Raw genomic sequence first — 19,964 nt, forward strand, 5'->3', positions numbered from 1 at the left:
AGAGGAGTTCAGGAGAACCCTGCAGCATGAGGGTACACACACACACACACACACACACACACACACACACACACACACACACACACACACACACACACACACACATACAGTCACACACAAATTTTTGGTAGCTCCAGTTGTCCAGGCTGCAGGTCTTTGGACTTGTTGGAGGAAACCGGAGCACCCAGAGGAAACCCACACTATGAATTCACAGCGTTACCCACTGCACCACCCCGCCGCCCCTAATTTAAAACACCTGTATGTTTAATATTATGTTCATAAATTAAAAAATATACGTTTCAATTAAAATGTAGCTGATGTAGCTGTGTGTGTGTGTGTGTGTGTGTGTGTGTGTGTGTGTGTAGAGAGTTCTGTGTGTAAGCGATTGGAGCTGGTGAAGCTGCAGTGTGTGTTGGTGTTGCACAGCCTCCAGAACAGAGCTGAACTCGCTCACAGAGACTTGGAACAGTGGGGGGACGCTCAGTACCTCTCCGAAATCCACAGGTGAGGACTGACTGAAGCTGCAGCCTCAATATTAATATTTTATTTCTGCATTTTCACACGTCTGTGCTTCGGTGGATTGGTGTGTGAGGTCTCACGCGCTGATCTCCACGTTCCTCCACTTCTGTACAGGCGCCTCGGCCTACTAACCAGGGTCCTTACACAGCGTGGAAGTTGCTGTGCTGAACTAACTCCGACCTCAAGAGCTTTTCAGGAAACTGCTCTGCCATGACAGAGCGGAGATAAACACACTCACACTCTGAATGTAACAGCGCCCCCTGCTGCAGAGTGTTTGTGTACTCGTGTCGAGTTTCTAGCGGCATGTTAAACGTTACGATGTCATTAATGTTTTAAAAACCAACATTATGTGTGTATTTGTAATGCAGTATCGATCAGCTTGCGGGCGTGGTCAGTCATCATATCGAGAGCGGTGAACAGATCAAATACGAGCTTGTATTAGCACGTAGCAACTTCTACGCTGACGGGGACCTGCGGGTGGTGTCGACTCCACCTCTTCTATCCCGCTCACAGTCTGCACAACCGACCAATCAGGACTCGTTTAATCTCACCGTCCAGCAGCTGCACGGCCTGCACTCTCACCTGCGCAAGATCGCCCCCACAGGTCAGTGAGAGAACTGCAGGAGAACTGCACACTACAGTTTACTTTCTCTAACAATTACAACGTGCTGTGTGATGTAAACTGTGTGTGTGTGTGTGTGTAGGTGTGATGACCTGTAACCACCTGTGTGAGGTTCTACAGGAGCTGTCGTCCCTCGGTTTGGGTTCTGATGCTCTCCCTCAAGCTTGGATACACGTTACTGACACACAGGTATGACCAGCGTGATCCTCTTCTTAAAACAGAGGGGTGGTGTGTGTGTGTGTATATATATATGTGTGTGTGTGCGTGTGTGTGTAGATCAGAGAAATGGTGAGTGTGTTGGCACAGGGTGGCGAGATGGTAGACTGGCGTCATTTCCTGTTGTGTGCCGCTCAGCCGTGGCCCCTCCCCTCTCAGAAACAACTAATCAACACCTACACACACTTCAAACAGATCGACACTACAGGGGGCGGCGTCATCAACCTGCAGCAATACCTACAGGTACACACACACACACACACACACCGATCTGGTTTAACGGTCTAACAGCTACACAATCAACGTCCATCTGTTTCCACACGGGCGTGGCTGTAGAGCTCCATTATTAAATAACAACATGGATCAGTTATGATCATTGATGATTGATTTGATTGATTAAAAAAATTTGAAAAATAGGCTGTTTGTGCTTTAATGCTCTGTTTATGATGGGTTAGGTAGTGTGTTCGTCAGTGTGTGTGTGTGTGTGTGTGTAGGTAGAGTTGTGGTTCCCATCTGAGAAAGACCTTCCTGTTCCTGAGAACCCGACCGAACCTCCGGCCTACGACAGACTGGCAGAGCTGCGGAAGGTAACGCCGGGTTTAACCACGTCACACAGGGTATTAAATCACTGTTGTTTCAGCAAACGAGAGGAAATGAAACCGGTTATGGTGCTGAGACGTGGTTTAGAGTCTCATAGTGTTGAGTGTTTGAGTCTGATGCCAGTCAGGGTTCCTGTAGTACTGAGGTGTGGAGCTCAGAACCTTCTGGATTAAATCCTGATACTGACTGCAACATTACAAATGTAAAGAAATAAATCAAGCCTTACACCACCACTCATGTTCTGTGTGTGTGTGTGTGTGTGTGTAGCTGTGGTTCTCTGTGTTTGCAGATGCTTCCTCTCCTGCAGGGTGTAACTACATGGACATGCTGCTGTACTTCTGCGCTCGTCCTGATCCTGCACACGGCTTCATCACTGCTCTGAGTCTGCTGATACAACACACACTGCACTACACACACACCCCTACCACCATGCTGCAGGTACACACACACACACTGCACTACACACACACCCCTACCACCATGCTGCAGGTACACACACACACACTGCACTACACACACACCCCTACCACCATGCTGCAGGTACACACACACACACTGCACTACACACACACCCCTACCACCATGCTGCAGGTACACACACACACACTGCACTACACACACACCCCTACCACCATGCTGCAGGTACACACACACACACACACACTGCACTACACACACACCCCTACCACCATGCTGCAGGTACACACACACACACACACACACACACACACACACACACACACACACACTGCACTACACACACACCCCTACCACCATGCTGCAGGTACACACACACACACACTGCACTACACACACACTCCTACCACCATGCTGCAGGTACACACACACACACACACACACACACACACTGCACTACACACACACTCCTACCACCATGCTGCAGGTACACACACACACACACACACACACACACACACTGCACTACACACACACTCCTACCACCATGCTGCAGGTACACACACACACACACACACACACACACACACACTGCACTACACACACACTCCTACCACCATGCTGCAGGTACACACACACACACACACACACACACACACACACTGCACTACACACACACCCCTACCACCATGCTGCAGGTACACACACACACACACACACACACACACACACTGCACTACACACACACTCCTACCACCATGCTGCAGGTACACACACACACACACACACACACACTGCACTACACACACACCCCTACCACCATGCTGCAGGTACACACACACACACACACACACACACACACTGCACTACACACACACTCCTACCACCATGCTGCAGGTACACACACACACACACACACACACTGCACTACACACACACCTCTACCACCATGCTGCAGGTACACACACACACACACACACACACACACACACACACTGCACTACACACACACTCCTACCACCATGCTGCAGGTACACACACACACACACACACACACACACACACACTGCACTACACACACACCCCTACCACCATGCTGCAGGTACACACACACACACTGCACTACACACACACCCCTACCACCATGCTGCAGGTACACACACACACACACACACACTGCACTACACACACACCCCTACCACCATGCTGCAGGTACACACACACACACACACACACACACTGCACTACACACACACCCCTACCACCATGCTGCAGGTACACACACACACACACACACACACACACACTGCACTACACACACACCCCTACCACCATGCTGCAGGTACACACACACACACACACACACACACACACTGCACTACACACACACTCCTACCACCATGCTGCAGGTACACACACACACACACACACACACTGCACTACACACACACCCCTACCACCATGCTGCAGGTACACACACACACACACACACACACACTGCACTACACACACACCCCTACCACCATGCTGCAGGTACACACACACACACACACACACACACACACTGCACTACACACACACTCCTACCACCATGCTGCAGGTACACACACACACACACACACACACTGCACTACACACACACTCCTACCACCATGCTGCAGGTACACACACACCCCTACCACCATGCTGCAGGTACACACACACACACACACACACACACACACTGCACTACACACACACCCCTACCACCATGCTGCAGGTACACACACACACACACACACACACACACTGCACTACACACACACCCCTACCACCATGCTGCAGGTACACACACACACCAGCCCACAACCATGCCTCTTAGATAAGTCATGAGGGTTCCACATGTTCAGTGTGACTGAGGTCAGAAGGACCATGATCTGTGTGTGTGTGTGTGTTACAGTCATATGTAGAGGGTGGAGTGTATGATGATGATGATGATGATGATGATAAGTGTAGTGGTGATGAAGATGTGTTGATGGACGATGTACTCAGAGTTGTGAATCACCACAAAATGTCCAGTAATGAGGAGATCAAGCAGGTACTTACACACACTTCATAAATAATCCCATAATATATTAATCTGGATCTGATGGAGGTGTGTAACGTTGTGTATACTGTGTGTGTGTGTGTGTAGGATCTGATGGATGTGTGTGATGAACTTGGTTTTCAGTGGGAGAAGAAAATCCTGTTCTCTGTTCTATCAAAACATCATCTAATACAAGATCTAATGAAGAGTTCCACACAGTACCAACTCATAGTGCGTAACACACACACACACCTACCTACCTCTGATGTAGGACCTGCTGTTCTACTGCATCACTGATGGATTCACCTGATCAGTAGTGTGTGAATGTGTTTATTTTCTTACAGGACATTTACAGAATTCTACACAAGCAGCAGAATGATGAAGATCCTGTCGTCTCCACTGTTCCACAAACATAAACCTACAGGCTGAAATAAACCCAATCACACAGCCTGCACATGCACCTTCAACTCGGTGTTCCTCATAACTGTGTTCCTCACCACCATGTTCTCACCGATGCTCGATGGCTGTTTAAGCTGCAGTTCATGACTAATTAACCCATAACTGTAGAAAACACGACCCAAAAGTTCTAAATTTAAAGAAATATTATTAGCTTTAGATTCTGAACATTAGTTAATAATTCAGTACAGCTGAGCTTTATCTTTAATGTTTATCACAGCGCTTTACATGGATGTGATTAATGTGCTAATGTGATTATTACATGTGTAATGCTCTAGATTACAGCTCAAACATTTAGACTTTATCACACGGAATGTCGGTCCGTGCAGGATCTGTGGTGTGTAGCGACATCTTGTGGTGAATCAGGGGAGCTGCAGCTTTTTGTAGAAGCTTTTAACACAAAATAAAACTTTAGAAATGTTATATATATATATATATATATATATATAGAGAGAGAGAGAGAGAAAGAGATACTGTATTTAAACCAGTTCAACCCAGTTTCATCTATAAAGAGCAAATTATTGTTTGCTGTTTTATTGACATTTCAGCTCTATACATTTATTCATCACATACATATTCATACAGAGAACTGGCAATGATTTTGTGACTGCTCAGTCACATATAAATCTGGAATATAAAGGTTTTTTTTTACATGTACAATTTGTAGAATATTTAAGATTAAAGTAGAAATTTAAATTATGATTAGAAAATACAAGCAATTTAAAGTAGAAAAAGGAAAAAAGACAAAGCAAAATGATAGAGCTTTACAAGATTTGAACATAATAATGCGCAACATAATGCTGAGAAAATTATAATTATGTAGAGTGTGTCATTTATTATGAGTGTAGTAGGTGCAGCAGTGTTGTTGTGATTAATAAATCCTCTTTATTAGCAACACATTCTCTGTTAGTGCTGGTGTGTGTGGAACATTTTAATATACAGGTGATCAAGGTACATGTCTCCAAAAGTCCCAAATCTTCTGATCTTCTTGCACTGTTCAATGATTTAATTCTAGATGAACAAATAAGATGTTATTAAATGGCCCCCTGTTTCTTGTTTATGTTCAACAGAAGTTCATTTCCCCTTTTAACCACAGGTTCTAAGTTTTGGTGGGACCCAAAGTGCTGAATGACGTCAGATCTTTCCTTTAACAAGCACTGCTTGTAGATCTCCACCAGAGTGGGGAATATTGGCAGCGCATACTCAACACTCACTTTTTTCAATCCTTGTTCTTGGTAATTATATCCCCCAGTGTGAACACCAATCAGTTTGCAGTATTCATCAAACACCGGGGAGCCGGACGATCCGTGGTAAAAGCAGGAACTGTACGGGATCTTGGAATCATTGATTTCATAACCGTCTTCCAGACACTGCTGCGTCATGATGTGAAAGAGGTTTCGGATATCAGCACAAGGGTCGCTTTGGGTGTTCTGAGGGGCCTCTTTATCAACGACAAAACAGGGGTCAATCTGTTTGACTTCTTCTCCTGGATGTCCAACTATGCAGACCCCCCTCCCCCCAGCGGGTGGGTCCCAGCAGCGGCTAAGTAATTCAGGAAGTTCTAAATTATTAGGTGACTCCAGTTCCATCAAAGCAAAATCCAGATAATTTCCCATTTCATTCAACCCTTTCCTGTAAGCAACAAGTTCCTTTAAACTTATCATCACCCCCATCTGTAACTCCTCAAACCCAAAAACAGCTGCCACGTTTCTGCCCTCCCAATCAGTCTTAACAACATGAGCACTGGTGAGGATGAACCTGTCAAAGAGTAGGAACCCCGTCCCACATACACCACCATCATCTCGTATCTGGCAAACATTGTTGGACAAACACATCAACTCTTTTATTATTTTCACCTTCTTGAAGATGCGAACCTTATTATTAAACTCCTCTCTGAAGAACTTTTGTAGTCCTGAGGTGGTTTTCAGATTCTCTCGCTCTTTCAGTGTCTCCAGCAAACCTTTGAATTGATCTCGCAGCAGCTTCAGGATTTCCTGTGTGTCTGGTATCTCTTTTAGATTTGGACCTTTTTTGGATTTCTTCTCTTTCTGTGGAGTTTGAGGTTTTTTCTCATGACCGTTGGTGGACTCTTGCTTGGTACTTTCTGAATGAGAAGTGCCAGGATCCTCACAGCTTTCGGTCTTCACTGTTTCACTCTCCTGGCTGTACTCCTGACTGGACTCCTGGCTCTCAGTCTGGAAGTCTTTACCCCTAATAACCTGGAACTGCTTCCCATCCATAAGGTCCACCGGTTCTGACATAACAGTGATGTTCCCCGACCCTTCCTCCGAGAGCGCACAATTCTTAAAAACCACACCAACAAATCGGCCATCTCGCTTTAGTGCCGTTTTCACTTTCTCCCCTTTAAATGCATAAACACAAACATAATCCACAGTTTTCTTTAACTCGTTGTTTCTCATCGTCTTGCGGATATGTTCATCTCCCCTGGTCCTGATGTAAAAGGTAACCAAGTCCTCTCTGGTCATTACAGAACGAGTAAGTTTGGGCCTCGGCCCTGTAACCCTGTTTCCTTCTGACTTAATGAAGAAGATTTTTAGGATCTCGTCTTCATTAATCAGACAGCAGGGCAAGTCCGGGCTCACCGCTCCTCTTGGTGCCTGAGATCTTTGGATCACCAGCTCCTTCTTCTCCTGCTTTTTCTTACAAATGGCTTTAAAAAAAAAGTTCTCTTGAAGTCTTTCCAGAAGGCTCATGGGTGCCTTACAGGTGATGGTTATAACCTTGCTTTCATAACGGAATTTAAAACCATGTCCATGATCTTCTGTTTTCTATAAACAAAAAAAAAAAGCAAAACTTATACACATCTATTTTTTCTTCACTTTTGCATTGTTCCAGTTTGTATTTATTTAACTCCCAGAAGCCCCCTGGCTCACCCAACTCTATCTGCAGAACACCCAACCAGCAAAGCTTTAATAAATATCTTACTGGCTTAGGAGGATCTTCATCCATCCTGCTCTTCTCAGGCTCTTCTTTACAGAAGTAATTCATTATTGTCTGGAAACATCATAAAAGTTCTTACATTAACCTCAAAAACTCACCAGATTATTTTAACATTGTCAACTTAAAACTACATGAAGTTATTAGAATAGCTTTTATTCTATTTGTACTACTTTGTCACTCTGTCAATTTTCTAACTTTTTATCTTCTAACATTTCTAATTTAAATTGATATACTGTATATGCTGTATTTATTTACTGATTAATGTTTACAAGATTACTTTAAAAATATAAAAATATACTGATTCCACTCAGACCGAAACACCCACAACCTCAACATCCTGTTTCTGTCGTTCTGTTTAGAAGTGATTTATTACATTTATGTACACATTTATTTACACATTAAACCATTAATCACATAATAACACATTACACCATTAATCCGTGAGTTATTAGATGTGATATAAATGTTATAAATGAACTCACAGCGGGAGGTGATCACCGATCCTGCAGTCTCAAGTTTCTGAGGAAAATGGAGTTCCCGCGCAAACTGACAGCGAGAGGGCGGGCAGCGCGAGACTGTCTGGCTTATTCTGATTGGTTCATGAGCAAAGCGGGAAAACCCCGGAGCGCATGCGCGAGCCTACACTTCTATAACTGTACACAAGGTGCTTATAAACGCTACAATTATATAATATATATATTACTATTATAATTTATAACTATAAATACTTCATTTATACGAGATTCTACATGTTTCCTCCCATAAACACTCTTAATCTGTACATTCACTTTCTCTAGATATCCATGTTAGCGAGCTCGAGCAAATCTTTGAGTGTTTTATTAATATTGTTAGCTTTGCAGTTAACCAGAGAACCAAAGCTGTGCGGCATCCACTTCACCTGAAACATCACCCCTTTATTACCTGTAGTAACAAAGACAGTTAAACATTATATACAGTATATCATTTATAATACACTTCAAAAAATCTTCAAAGATAACTTATGTTTAATCAGTCACAGCAAGAAAACAGCAGCAGAAATCATTAAAATTCTCCAGGTTTGCCATTAAATCTTACCTCCATGTCTGTGTAAACCTGTGAACTGAACTGTAAGATCTAATGTTGTGTGGTTTAGTTGGTGTCCACAGTGTGGCGCTATAGCTAATGTTCAGCTGATACTCTGACCTCTGGATCTGCTCCCTCGCCTTCAGCTACATTATGGCTCCTCTGTGCTGAATGAAGGATCCTCAGAGAGAAACGTGAGAACCTGAGAACCTTCCTCAGCCACCATTGTTCTCCCTCCATATCAGAACATCACTGTCTCTGACTGGTACCACCCACTGTACTGCGGGCACGGCGGGTACAATCATCAGAGCACATTACTAACATGACCTGAGTGCCAACGCGGTCAACGAGTGCCTGTTCTCACCTACACACAGTGTAGTGTGTATGTGTGTGTATATATGTGTGTAGACGTGTTTAGATTTGTGTGTGTGTAGACGTACATGTGTGTGTGTAGGTGTGTGTATGATGGATGTGTAAATTTGTGTGTGTGTGTGTGTACATGTATGTTTAGATGTGTGTGTATATGTGTAGATGTGTTTAGATTTATGTGTGTGTATTTTGTATTTGTAGACCTGTGTGTAGATTTGTGTGTGTGTAAATTTGTGTGTGTGTAGATGTGTGTATTTGTATATGTGTGTGTGTGTAGATGATGTGTGCGTGTGTGTATTTGTAGACCTGTGTGTAGATTTGTGTGTGTAGATGTGTGTATTTGTAGACCTGTGTGTAGATTTGTGTGTGTATTTGTAGACGTGTGTGTGTAGATGATGTGTGTGTATGTGAGTGTGTGTGTTTAAAGTCAGGCCGTGGGAACGAGCTGATATAAAGCAGTAGAAACACAAAGCTGACCCACAGCGTCCCTGATCTCAAAGCCCCGCCGCCTCACAGGGGCAAACAGAGACGAGCGGATCACATCACCTGCCCCACATACCACCCCGTCTCCTGGGATGGAGCACAATGCTCTTCGTACCTGCACCACACCCGCCCAAACCTCACCTGGTCCCCCCTCAGCTCACCCACAGAGTTAGAGGGGTGTGGTTCTAGGGTTGATCACATTTCCTGTTCTGTGCTGTTAGAATAAATGATTTTGATCTCTGGATTATTTTATTGTGTTAATTAGAGCACAGTGTAATATTTTATTAATAATAATAATAACTAAAGAAATGATGAAACTACCACCACCGTACTTCAAATTCTCCCATTTGATGTAGAGAAGAAAAATTTTCTTTCAGTTTAAAGAATAAAAGCGTTAAAGCACTAAAGTGAAGGTGATTGTAAGTGGAACTGAACCTTCTGTCATTTTTAATGATCTAAGATGATGCGAGTAAAATATTAAATGTTGAACGTTATTTTACACCAAAATGAGACAAAAGTTTAAAAACAAATGTTTATTAACATCAAAGCTACCTTAACATGGTTAATGACACCAACATCTAAAAACCTGTAGAACATTTCAGCACCCCCCCCCCCCCCCCCCAATAATACACACACACCCCTCCCTACCAACACGCACACACACACACACACACACACAATCTGCCCCCAAAGGTGATTTTGTATTTTGGGGTTTCCTGGGAACCTAATAAATTGAGCTTCTATTGTTGCATCTCATTAATCTTCTGGCCTAAAGCCCTGTGGTGCCCCAAATCCTATCACACACACACACACACACACACACACACACACATTTAGGAACCTCTAAAGAAGCTCTAGAAGGATAAAAATGAAGAGCTGAAATCCAGAAGAATAAAGAATGAGATCAGTGTTAGTGAGGAGAGCTGTGAAACTCTGAGGAGCGTAAAATAATCTGAATTCTGCAGATTTTAAAGCTCAATAATAATCAGATATTATAAACTAAACCAGAACTCAGCTAACACATCCACTGTATCTACAGAACAGAACCCAGAAAGTTCTAGAACCAGAGGAACCACCGCACTGGAACTAAAGTACAGAAAGATCTGGAATCAACATTCAGGATGTGATCAAACATGTTCTCAACACTCACACAGACCTGATAACTCTGACAATCCTGTTATGTGTGTGTGTGTGTTTTCAGTTCAGGAGGTGCAGCAGTGAGGCGCACTAACCCACCAGTGCTGACATCTTGGGTTTTAGTTTAAATCTCAGCTCTGTTACCAGCAGGCTGGATTGTCTATACAGGCAACAATCTGAGGGTGGTGTGACTCTCCATACGTGATATGATTCTCTGTATGAACCTGCCGGGTGCAGGTGAAAAGAAGCGGTCTGTAATGAACATGTGTTGGGGGGGGGGGGGTTAGGGTTAGGGGGCGTGTGTTAGTTACCAGTGTATATAATTTGGGATAAAACTCAAACCCTCACATGAACCAGTGCTACAGAACTGGTGTAATCATACACATTCTGGGGGATTAGGGGTCTCATACACACACACACACACACACACACATATTATAGCGTCTCCACCTCCTCTTCCCTTCATCCTGTGGTTCTCTGATTGGTTCCTCTAGTCTTTCGGATCTACGCCCATCAGGAACCGTTCACACCCTCCCTTGCTCCCCCTCTCTCACCCTCTCTTTTACTCTCTCACTCTGATTCTTTTACTCTCTCTCGCCCACTCTACACCAACATTCTCCCAGAGGTTCCTGCTCTTCCACATCTACTGCAGAAGATCCACGTTCTACACACTCTTCTGTGGTGAGTGTTCCAGTGGATTTCTTTTTCATTGCAGTGTGTGTGTGTGTGTGTGTTGTTGGCGGTAGCTCTAGCACACGTGGAGCTGTAAGCAAACACTGTGTGTGTGTGAGTGTGTGTGTGTGTGTGAACTGTTTGAGTTTGATTTAGTTAGCTGGAGAACTTAGACCTGATCATGATCTGTGATCGCTCTTGTCTGATTGGACGGTGTGTGCAGATCGTTATTTGATTCTTTCACAATCATAGCTGATCAATACAAGATCCTAGTGCACGTTCCTCCTGGACTCTCCTGAACTTCCTCAGAAACAAGATAGTTCAGTCCAGACTTGTGGAACTTTCTTTGACTTTTAAAAGCTCAGAATGAACATCTGTCCGAGTTGTGGAACTAATGAGTTTCAGAATGTTCTGAGTAACCAGATTGTTCAGAATGGTTTTCCAATGAAGGACCATCCAGACTTTCCTCTGGAACTAAAGGTTTTAATAGTTCCAGAACCTTCTTAGTGGGTGAAGAATGGTTTTATTTTTTCTGCTGCTGTCGCCCATGTCTGCCCTCCCCCCAGGTTTTACTCCTGTGATCTGACGGTAGCTTTGAGACCGTGTGTATTGTAGTCTAGTCCATATGAATGTGACATGAGGATCACAGATGTTGTTGATCTTCACACAGTTTTGGGGTTTTGAGTAATAAGTGTGTGTTTTATTTTCTCTGTTTTCAGGAGCATCTGAGGAGCATCATGGCTCAGAGTAATGGAGAGACGCGGCGTCCTGCAAGCCGGATCCAGCAGATCCGAGAGCACATGACAAAGAGATCCATCAGCGCCCAAACCGCCGTACGCAACATCACCGCCAGCGACATAAAATCCTTCTTGAGGAGAAACGCTTTCGTCATCCTCACCGTCATTGCTGTCATCATTGGTCAGTGTGTGTTTGTGTGAGATCCCCAGTCGATCCTCTATATAAACTCTACAGATCCCCAGTCGATCCTCTATATAAACTCTACAGATCACCAGTCGATCCTCTATATAAACTCTACAGATCACCAGTGGATCTCGTGTATTAACCCTATATACTTACAGAGCACTTTATTAGGTTTACCCTGCTGGTATATACAGTGATTATTTTAATGATGAACTACACCTACCACACAGATCTTCATCCTGTTAGCTCTGGAGTACAGAACCATATACACAAAGTTCACTGTATCTAAGCGCCGTTGTGTAACGCTGAGTGATATGTGTGTGTGTGTGTAACGTTGTGTGATGTGTGTGTAACGTTGTGTGGTGTGTGTAACGCTGGGTGATGTGTGTGTGTGTAACGTTGTGTGATGTGTGTGTGTGTGTGTGTGTGTGTAACGTTCTGTTGTGTGGGTAACATTGTGTGATGTGTGTGTGTAATGTTGTGTTGTGTGGGTAACGTTGTGTGATGTGTGTGTAACGTTGTGTGGTGTGTGTAACATTGTGTGATGTGTGTGTAACGTTGTGTGTGTAACGTGTGATGTGTGTGTAACGCTGAGTGATGTGTGTGTGTAACGTTGTGTGATGTGTGTGTGTAACGTTGTGTGGTGTGTGTAACGCTGAGTGATGTGTGTGTAACGTTGTGTGTGTAACGTTGTGTGATGTGTGTGTAACGTTGTGTGGTGTGTGTAACGTTGTGTGATGTGTGTGTGTGTAACGTTCTGTTGTGTGGGTAACGTTGTGTGATGTGTGTGTGTAATGTTGTGTTGTGTGGGTAACGTTGTGTGATGTGTGTGTAACGTTGTGTGGTGTGTGTAACATTGTGTGATGTGTGTGTAACGTTGTGTGTGTAACGTGTGATGTGTGTGTAACGCTGAGTGATGTGTGTGTGTAACGTTGTGTGATGTGTGTGTGTAACATTGTGTGGTGTGTGTAACGCTGAGTGATGTGTGTGTAACGTTGTGTGTGTAACGTTGTGTGATGTGTGTGTAACGTTGTGTGGTGTGTGTAACGTTGTGTGATGTGTGTGTGTGTAACGTTCTGTTGTGTGGGTAACGTTGTGTGATGTGTGTGTGTAATGTTGTGTTGTGTGGGTAGGGTTGGGCGGTATGACAATATTACCGTATACCGCGGTATTCAAAAATGGTGACGGTATTTTTTAAATGTGAAGCGCCGAATTTCTGCTTCAGGTTTACCTTGAAAACTGAGACTTTAGGACATGCGCGCATCCACAGTGAGGGAGGGGGGGGAGGGGTAGGCGGTTGGAGCTCACTGATTGGCTGTGGGGTGCTCACACAGAGAGACGAGTGAAGAGCCACACTGGCTAGCGTTAGCTGTGAGCTAACAAGCAGAAACTGAATAACGGCTCGTCTTTAAATTTTTCAAAATCAACATTTTTTATCAGTTCAACCGGAAATGAACACAAGCGCGTGCATGCGCGGACATGTACTTATTTACTAAATATATCTTCAGTGTAAATCGAGCACAAGTGTTGAGAAAAAGGAGCAAACAGTAATAATAACGTTACGCCCAATCCGCTGTTCTGACTCTTGTGTCTGCCATAGATTTTCCTGCCTATGTAAGAACTATTTTTTCCTAAATAAAAGCACTATATTAAGAAAAAAGAACGTCTTACCTGTCGTGTAATGTGAATTATAAAATATATTGTCTGGCCCTTTAAGAATGTTAAGCGCACTATAGGGCGTAGGGAGCGAGTGTGTAGGGAAGAGATCGGATTTGTACCGTTTCCGTGCTCGTGTTTTGCACTGAGCTTGTGTGATATTTAAAGTAGCGTTCTCGTTAACCACTCAAATGTTTGGACTTTGAATTATTTTAACATTATTTTACATCACCGTCATCGCAGCATGAACATTTACATTCATATTTTTTGTTACGGTATAGAACTTAATTCTGGATTACAGGCAGAACTAATCGTACACGTTCATACACTTTTAAGAAATATCTGTAACTATAAACTAAGCAGTTAACTTTTGAAATATATTGAAGTGTTTAGCCGCTATTATTCTGTTTTGTGTGGGCAGAGAGAGATTACAGAGCCAAAATGTTGTGTTAATGTTTGTGTTAAAGTGTAATTGATACACATGCATTTAAACTTATGTGTATTTATTATAGATCAGATAAGATAAGCAATGTTTGACGTTCAGATTGTTAAATCTTTTTATAATAAAACATTGAAATATTGTAATTACACTCAAGTGTGTACACTGTAAAGTTTGTCCGACGGTATGACGGTATGAAAATCGGCAATATCGCCCAACCCTATGTGTGGGTAACGTTGTGTGATGTGTGTGTGTAACGTTGTGTGATGTGTGTGTGTAACGCTGAGTGATGTGTGTGTGTAACGTTGTGTTGTGTGTGTAACGTTGTGTAATGTGTGTGTAACGTTGTGTGTGTAACGTTGTGTGATGTGTGTGTAACGCTGAGTGATGTGTGTGTAACGTTGTGTGGTGTGTGTAACGCTGAGTGATGTGTGTGTAACGCTGAGTGATGTGTGTGTAACGCTGAGTGATGTGTGTGTGTAACGTTGTGTTGTGTGTGTAACGTTGTGTAATGTGTGTGTAACGTTGTGTGTGTAACGTTGTGTGATGTGTGTGTAACGCTGAGTGATGTGTGTGTAACGTTGTGTGGTGTGTGTAACGCTGAGTGATGTGTGTGTAACGCTGAGTGATGTGTGTGTAACGCTGAGTGATGTGTGTGTGTAACGTTGTGTTGTGTGTGTAACGTTGTGTAATGTGTGTGTAACGTTGTGTGTGTAACGTTGTGTGATGTGTGTGTAACGCTGAGTGATGTGTGTGTAACGTTGTGTTGTGTGTAACATTGTGTGATGTGTGTGTGTAACGTTGTGTGATGTGTGTGTAACGTTGTGTGTGTAACATTGTGTTGTGTGTAACGTTGTGTGATGTGTGTGTAACGCTGAGTGATGTGTGTGTGTGTGTAACGTTGTGTTGTGTGTGTAACGTTGTGTAATGTGTGTGTAACGTTGTGTGTGTAACGTTGTGTGATGTGTGTGTAACGTTGTGTGATGTGTGTGTAACGCTGAGTGATGTGTGTGTGTAACATTGTGTTGTGTGTGTAACATTGTGTTGTGTGTGAAATGTGTGTGTAACGTTGTGTAATGTGTGTGTAACGCTGTGCAGGTATAATTTTGGGGTTTGCGTTGCGCCCCTATAAGATGTCGTATCGTGAGGTGAAGTACTTCTCTTTTCCCGGAGAGCTGCTGATGAGAATGCTGCAGATGTTAGTGCTCCCCCTGCTGGTGTCCAGCTTAATTACAGGTACCAACAACACACCACCACCGCACAATGCTACACAATACACAAAAATACACAGCATTACATGAGACACACCTAAAAAACCATTGTGTGTGTGTGTGTGTGTGTGTGTGTGTGTGTGTGAGAGAGAGAGAGAGAGAGAGAGAGTGTTTGCTTCTTCAAACAGAAGGTCAAAGGTCACAGTGACCAGGGAGCAAATAAACAAAGGATTCCTTCAGTCACCAAAACATCACACACACACACACACACACACACACACAGACTGTGTTATTCTGTCACTGCTGTCCTGGTGCACACTTCACTTGTATCTATTTTCAATTGTCAACAAATACACACTAACATACACTGAGTGTGTGTGTATGTATGTGTGTGTGTGTACCTTTTTGGGTTGGGGGCACTAGCTCTATGGGGGGGGGGGGGTAATAAAGAGGCTGTTACCATAGAGACAGGACTAATTAGAGAAGCAGAACTGAGAATGACTAACACTTTCCCAGGGCTAGGCTCTGTGTGTGTGTGTGTGTGTGTGTGTGTGTGTGTGTGTGAGGGGTCAGGGTTATAAGGTGAAAGGTTAAAAGGTTTGTGAGGTGAACATCGACATCTTAATTTACAACTATTCACCAAGAATGGCCAATGTTGCTGTGTATCCTGACCCCCCATTCTCTATATAATGTGCCTACATCACCCAGAATTCCAAACTTTCCACAGAACCAATCAGAATGTTTCTGAGCTGTTAATTCTGTAACAGCAAAAATAACATTGGATTTTGTTTTTATTGTAGATTATTGTAGAATAATGTAGAATAATGTTAGTCTGAGGGTTGTTGTCCATCTTGAAGTGATCGTGACTCAACAGTAAAAGAAAAACATTGTAGACGATTTAAAATGTTCTGTAATAACACGTTCAGATATCAGTAATTATTAACAGTTATTATTATATAATAATATAATAAGAGTTTCTTAGTGGGTGGCGCAGCAGCTTTCTGTTTCTCAGGTTTTGTTACTTGTTGAGTTCTCAGGGTGAAACTCGGTGGATTGAGTAGCTGGTGAAGATGAATGCAGGCGCTCTTCTGTTTGTTCTTATGTTATCCATGTTCATGCTGAGTGGAGAGCAGCGTTACTGTTCCTGAAATGCGGCCGCATGTTTGTTTGCTATTCTCATGCTTTGGGTTTCAGGGTTAGTTTGATTTGCTTTTATTCATTTTTCAGGTTTTATTGTCGTTTCTCTTCATTATTATTTTCCGTTTCTTTCTTTTCTGATTCCTGATGATCGGTTCATCATTCAGTTTCTCAGGACTGAGGTTACACCCAGCACTCACCTCACTGTGACAATTATGGTGTACCACAAGGCTCTGTTCTGGGCCTTATATTTCTTCTAATTATTTATACAGTATGTGTGTGTGTGTGTGTGTGTAGGGATGTCTGCATTAGACAGTCGTGCATCGGGCAAGATGGGCATAAGGGCTGTGATCTACTACACCACCACCACCGTTATTGCCGTCTTTATCGGCATCGTTATGGTGGTTATCATCCATCCAGGAAGGGGCGGAGCCAAACAGCACCGACAGACACAACAGGGTTTGGAGGAGGTGAACGCGGCGGACGCTTTCCTCGATTTGATCAGGTACCACACACACACACACACACACACACACACACACACACACACACACACACACACACACACACACACACACACATTATACAGAAGTGACAGCCAGCCACAGGACAGGAGATAAAAGGTCAGCAACTAAAGAAAAGAGGAGGACAGGAAATAAAAAAGACGATCTGTGGGCAGGACAGAACAATTAATGATAAGTTTGAGGATCTGAGGGGACAGAACAGGAGACAAGTGGACAGGACATAATTGCTCTCATGGTAATGTGGAAATTTTAGCTAACATAAAAAAAACTAAATGTCTGAATCTGTGCAGACAACCATCACAAAGTCACCACACGACCTGCACTGACCTTCTTTTATTTTCTCTTCATCAGAAACATGTTTCCTCCAAACCTGGTGCAGGCCTGTACCCAGCAGGTACCTCACACACACACACACACACACACACACACACACACACACACACACACAGTAGTTTGCTGTAGGTTGAAATGAGCAGCTGAATTCCTGTGTTTGGTGAAGCTCATGTGTAAGATTCAGCTTGTGGGAAGGTGTTGTGGCAGGAGTTAGGAGTTAGGGTGTAGTGCACTATGAAATGACAGGTATGGAGGGGTAGAACATCAGGGGCTGGTGGGCTAGAGGTGAGGATTTACACTGCGGTAAAGCCAGAGTTCTGGTGGGGTAAGAAAAGAGAGGTAAGAACGTTACCTCTCCATGGTAGGTGGTGTAGGAGCTGAGCGGTGAGGAAGGATAAGAATGATCCAGGAATGAGAAGGTTTAGTGGACTAGGAGTTATGGGGTGTTGTGGGCTGGGAATGGGCTATGTAAGATTATGTAAGATCTAAGGGGTGTGGTGGGCAGTGAGTAGGAAGGTGTGTAAAGTGTGGGGGTTAAGAAAAGGTAGAGTGGAGTAGGAGCTGAGGGGTGTGCTTGGGTAGGAATGGAAAGGCAGGTTTGGGTGGGATAGATGGAGTGTGGTGGAATAGGTATGGGAAGGGTTAGGGTGGGGTTGAATTTGATGGATGTGTTGGGTTTGGGATGAACAGGTAGGGTGGGGCAGGAGTTGAGAGGTGGGGTAGGGTTGGAGTTAAAGTGTCGGGTAGAGTAGAAGTTGAGGGGTAGGGGTGTGGTGGACTAAAATTGGACTTTCATGGCAAACTTTGCACCCCATACGAAAAAGATATGTGGTTGTTGTGACCGATCCAGGTCACAGTTCTGCTGTAAGAAACCTTTGTTTCTCATTGTAGTTTAAGACTCAGTATGGAAAGAGGATCGTGACGGTGAGGGTGCTTCTGAACACCTCCGATAACAGTTCAGACGAGAGTACGGAGATGGGGTACGAGGAGGCGATACCCGTGCTGGGTACGGTTAACGGCATCAACGCTCTCGGCCTGGTCGTCTTCTCCATGTGCTTCGGCCTCATTATCAGGGGGATGAAGGAGCAGGGTCAGCCCCTCCGCGACTTCTTCGACTGTCTCAACGAAGCCATCATGAGGCTCGTAGCCATTATTATGTGGTGAGTGCAGGGGTCAGGGTTCATGTTGTTGTTTCTATAAAGGTTATTATTATTATTAGCTATTATTTTTATTATCTAGTCTGATATTTCTAAGTAAATGAAAGTCAGTTCTGCAGGTTTGTAACATTCTGAGTTACCTGAAGACAGACGCGCTCCGTCACTGAAGCTCCTGATTATTAAAGCAGCATAAATAATAAACAGAAAATTTCATACACTAACAACTAAACGTAACATCTGAGTTCCTTGTGGACACGTTTCCACGTTGTGGACGAGTCTCTGATGATGTGAATGTCCTGACCCGTCGTGACCTGTCCTGACCTCTGCTGGGGTGCAGGTACGCTCCTGTGGGGATCCTCTTTCTGATAGCCGGGAAGATCGTGGAGATGGAGGACCTGTCGGCCATGGGGGGGCAGCTGGGTCTCTACACAATGACCGTCATTGTCGGCCTGCTCATCCACGCCATCCTGGTCCTGCCCCTCATCTACTTTGTGGTTACACGCAGAAACCCCATCGTGTTCATCGGGGGGCTTCTGCAGGCCCTCATCACAGCACTGGGAACCTCATCCAGGTGAGCAGCACATCTGTACAACTGCAGGAACTTACACTCACATCACACTTATACCTGTGTACTAACACACACCTACACATTTTGTGTGTGTATGAGGTGTGTGTGTGTGTGTGTGTGTGTGTGTGTGTGTGTGTGTGTGTGTGTGTATAATGTGTGTGTGTATAACGTGTGTGTATAATGTGTGTGTGTATAACGTGTGTGTGTGTGTATGATGTGTGTGTGTATAATGTGTGTGTATAACGTGTGTGTGTGTATGATGTGTGTGTGTATGATGTGTGTGTGTATAATGTGTGTGTGTATAATGTGTGTGTGTATAATGTGTGTGTGTATAACGTGTGTGTGTATGATGTGTGTGTGTGTATAATGTGTGTGTGTATAACGTGTGTGTGTGTATGATGTGTGTGTGTATAATGTGTGTGTATAACGTGTGTGTGTA

The 19,964-nt window shown here is 43.9% G+C and overlaps 3 protein-coding genes across 3 annotated transcripts in view; 2 read left to right on the forward strand and 1 right to left on the reverse strand.

Annotated features, from left to right (window-relative positions):
- The window catches only part of spef2 (sperm flagellar 2), a 14,589-nt gene extending 9,683 nt beyond the window's left edge, over positions 1 to 4,906 (forward strand). Inside the window, exons 25-34 of the mRNA XM_063017579.1 lie at positions 1 to 32; positions 366 to 504; positions 888 to 1,123; positions 1,224 to 1,330; positions 1,418 to 1,600; positions 1,852 to 1,944; positions 2,225 to 2,395; positions 4,314 to 4,451; positions 4,548 to 4,670; positions 4,784 to 4,906. The exon at positions 1 to 32 is cut by the window's left edge and continues 91 nt beyond it. Coding sequence (XP_062873649.1) covers positions 1 to 32; positions 366 to 504; positions 888 to 1,123; positions 1,224 to 1,330; positions 1,418 to 1,600; positions 1,852 to 1,944; positions 2,225 to 2,395; positions 4,314 to 4,451; positions 4,548 to 4,670; positions 4,784 to 4,855 — 1,294 coding nt within the window. The 3' untranslated portion in view covers positions 4,856 to 4,906. The remainder of the gene's footprint in view (positions 33 to 365; positions 505 to 887; positions 1,124 to 1,223; positions 1,331 to 1,417; positions 1,601 to 1,851; positions 1,945 to 2,224; positions 2,396 to 4,313; positions 4,452 to 4,547; positions 4,671 to 4,783) is intronic.
- Positions 4,907 to 5,423: 517 nt separating this feature from the next.
- Positions 5,424 to 8,386, reverse strand: LOC134335132 (serine protease FAM111A). Its single transcript, XM_063017581.1, has 3 exons — positions 8,339 to 8,386; positions 7,842 to 7,910; positions 5,424 to 7,684 (listed from the first exon to the last, which is right to left on the reverse strand). Exons 2-3 carry the CDS (start codon positions 7,902 to 7,904, stop codon positions 5,930 to 5,932), a joined length of 1,818 nt encoding a protein of 605 aa, XP_062873651.1. The 5' UTR covers positions 7,905 to 7,910; positions 8,339 to 8,386; the 3' UTR covers positions 5,424 to 5,929.
- A 3,127-nt stretch (positions 8,387 to 11,513) lies between these two features.
- The window catches only part of slc1a3a (solute carrier family 1 member 3a), a 28,098-nt gene continuing 19,647 nt past the window's right edge, over positions 11,514 to 19,964 (forward strand). The window contains exons 1-7 of the mRNA XM_063018213.1: positions 11,514 to 11,588; positions 12,299 to 12,497; positions 15,694 to 15,831; positions 17,241 to 17,448; positions 17,819 to 17,861; positions 18,692 to 18,960; positions 19,295 to 19,528. Of these exons, the coding sequence (XP_062874283.1) occupies positions 12,317 to 12,497; positions 15,694 to 15,831; positions 17,241 to 17,448; positions 17,819 to 17,861; positions 18,692 to 18,960; positions 19,295 to 19,528 (1,073 nt within the window). The 5' untranslated portion in view covers positions 11,514 to 11,588; positions 12,299 to 12,316. The remainder of the gene's footprint in view (positions 11,589 to 12,298; positions 12,498 to 15,693; positions 15,832 to 17,240; positions 17,449 to 17,818; positions 17,862 to 18,691; positions 18,961 to 19,294; positions 19,529 to 19,964) is intronic.

This window comes from Trichomycterus rosablanca, chromosome 21 (genome assembly GCF_030014385.1).
Source record: "Trichomycterus rosablanca isolate fTriRos1 chromosome 21, fTriRos1.hap1, whole genome shotgun sequence".
Taxonomy (NCBI): Eukaryota; Metazoa; Chordata; class Actinopteri; order Siluriformes; family Trichomycteridae; genus Trichomycterus; species Trichomycterus rosablanca.

What these genes read in the sequence shown, in the direction of transcription:
- LOC134335132 (XM_063017581.1), bottom strand. Translation starts at nt 7,904, where the DNA reads ATGAATTACTTCTGTAAAGAAGAGCCTGAGAAGAGCAGGATGGATGAA. An exon ending in ATGAAGATCCTCCTAAGCCA is followed by an intron (nt 7,685 to 7,841) that starts GTAAGATATTTA and finishes TTTTGTTTATAG; the next exon opens with AAAACAGAAGATCATGGACA.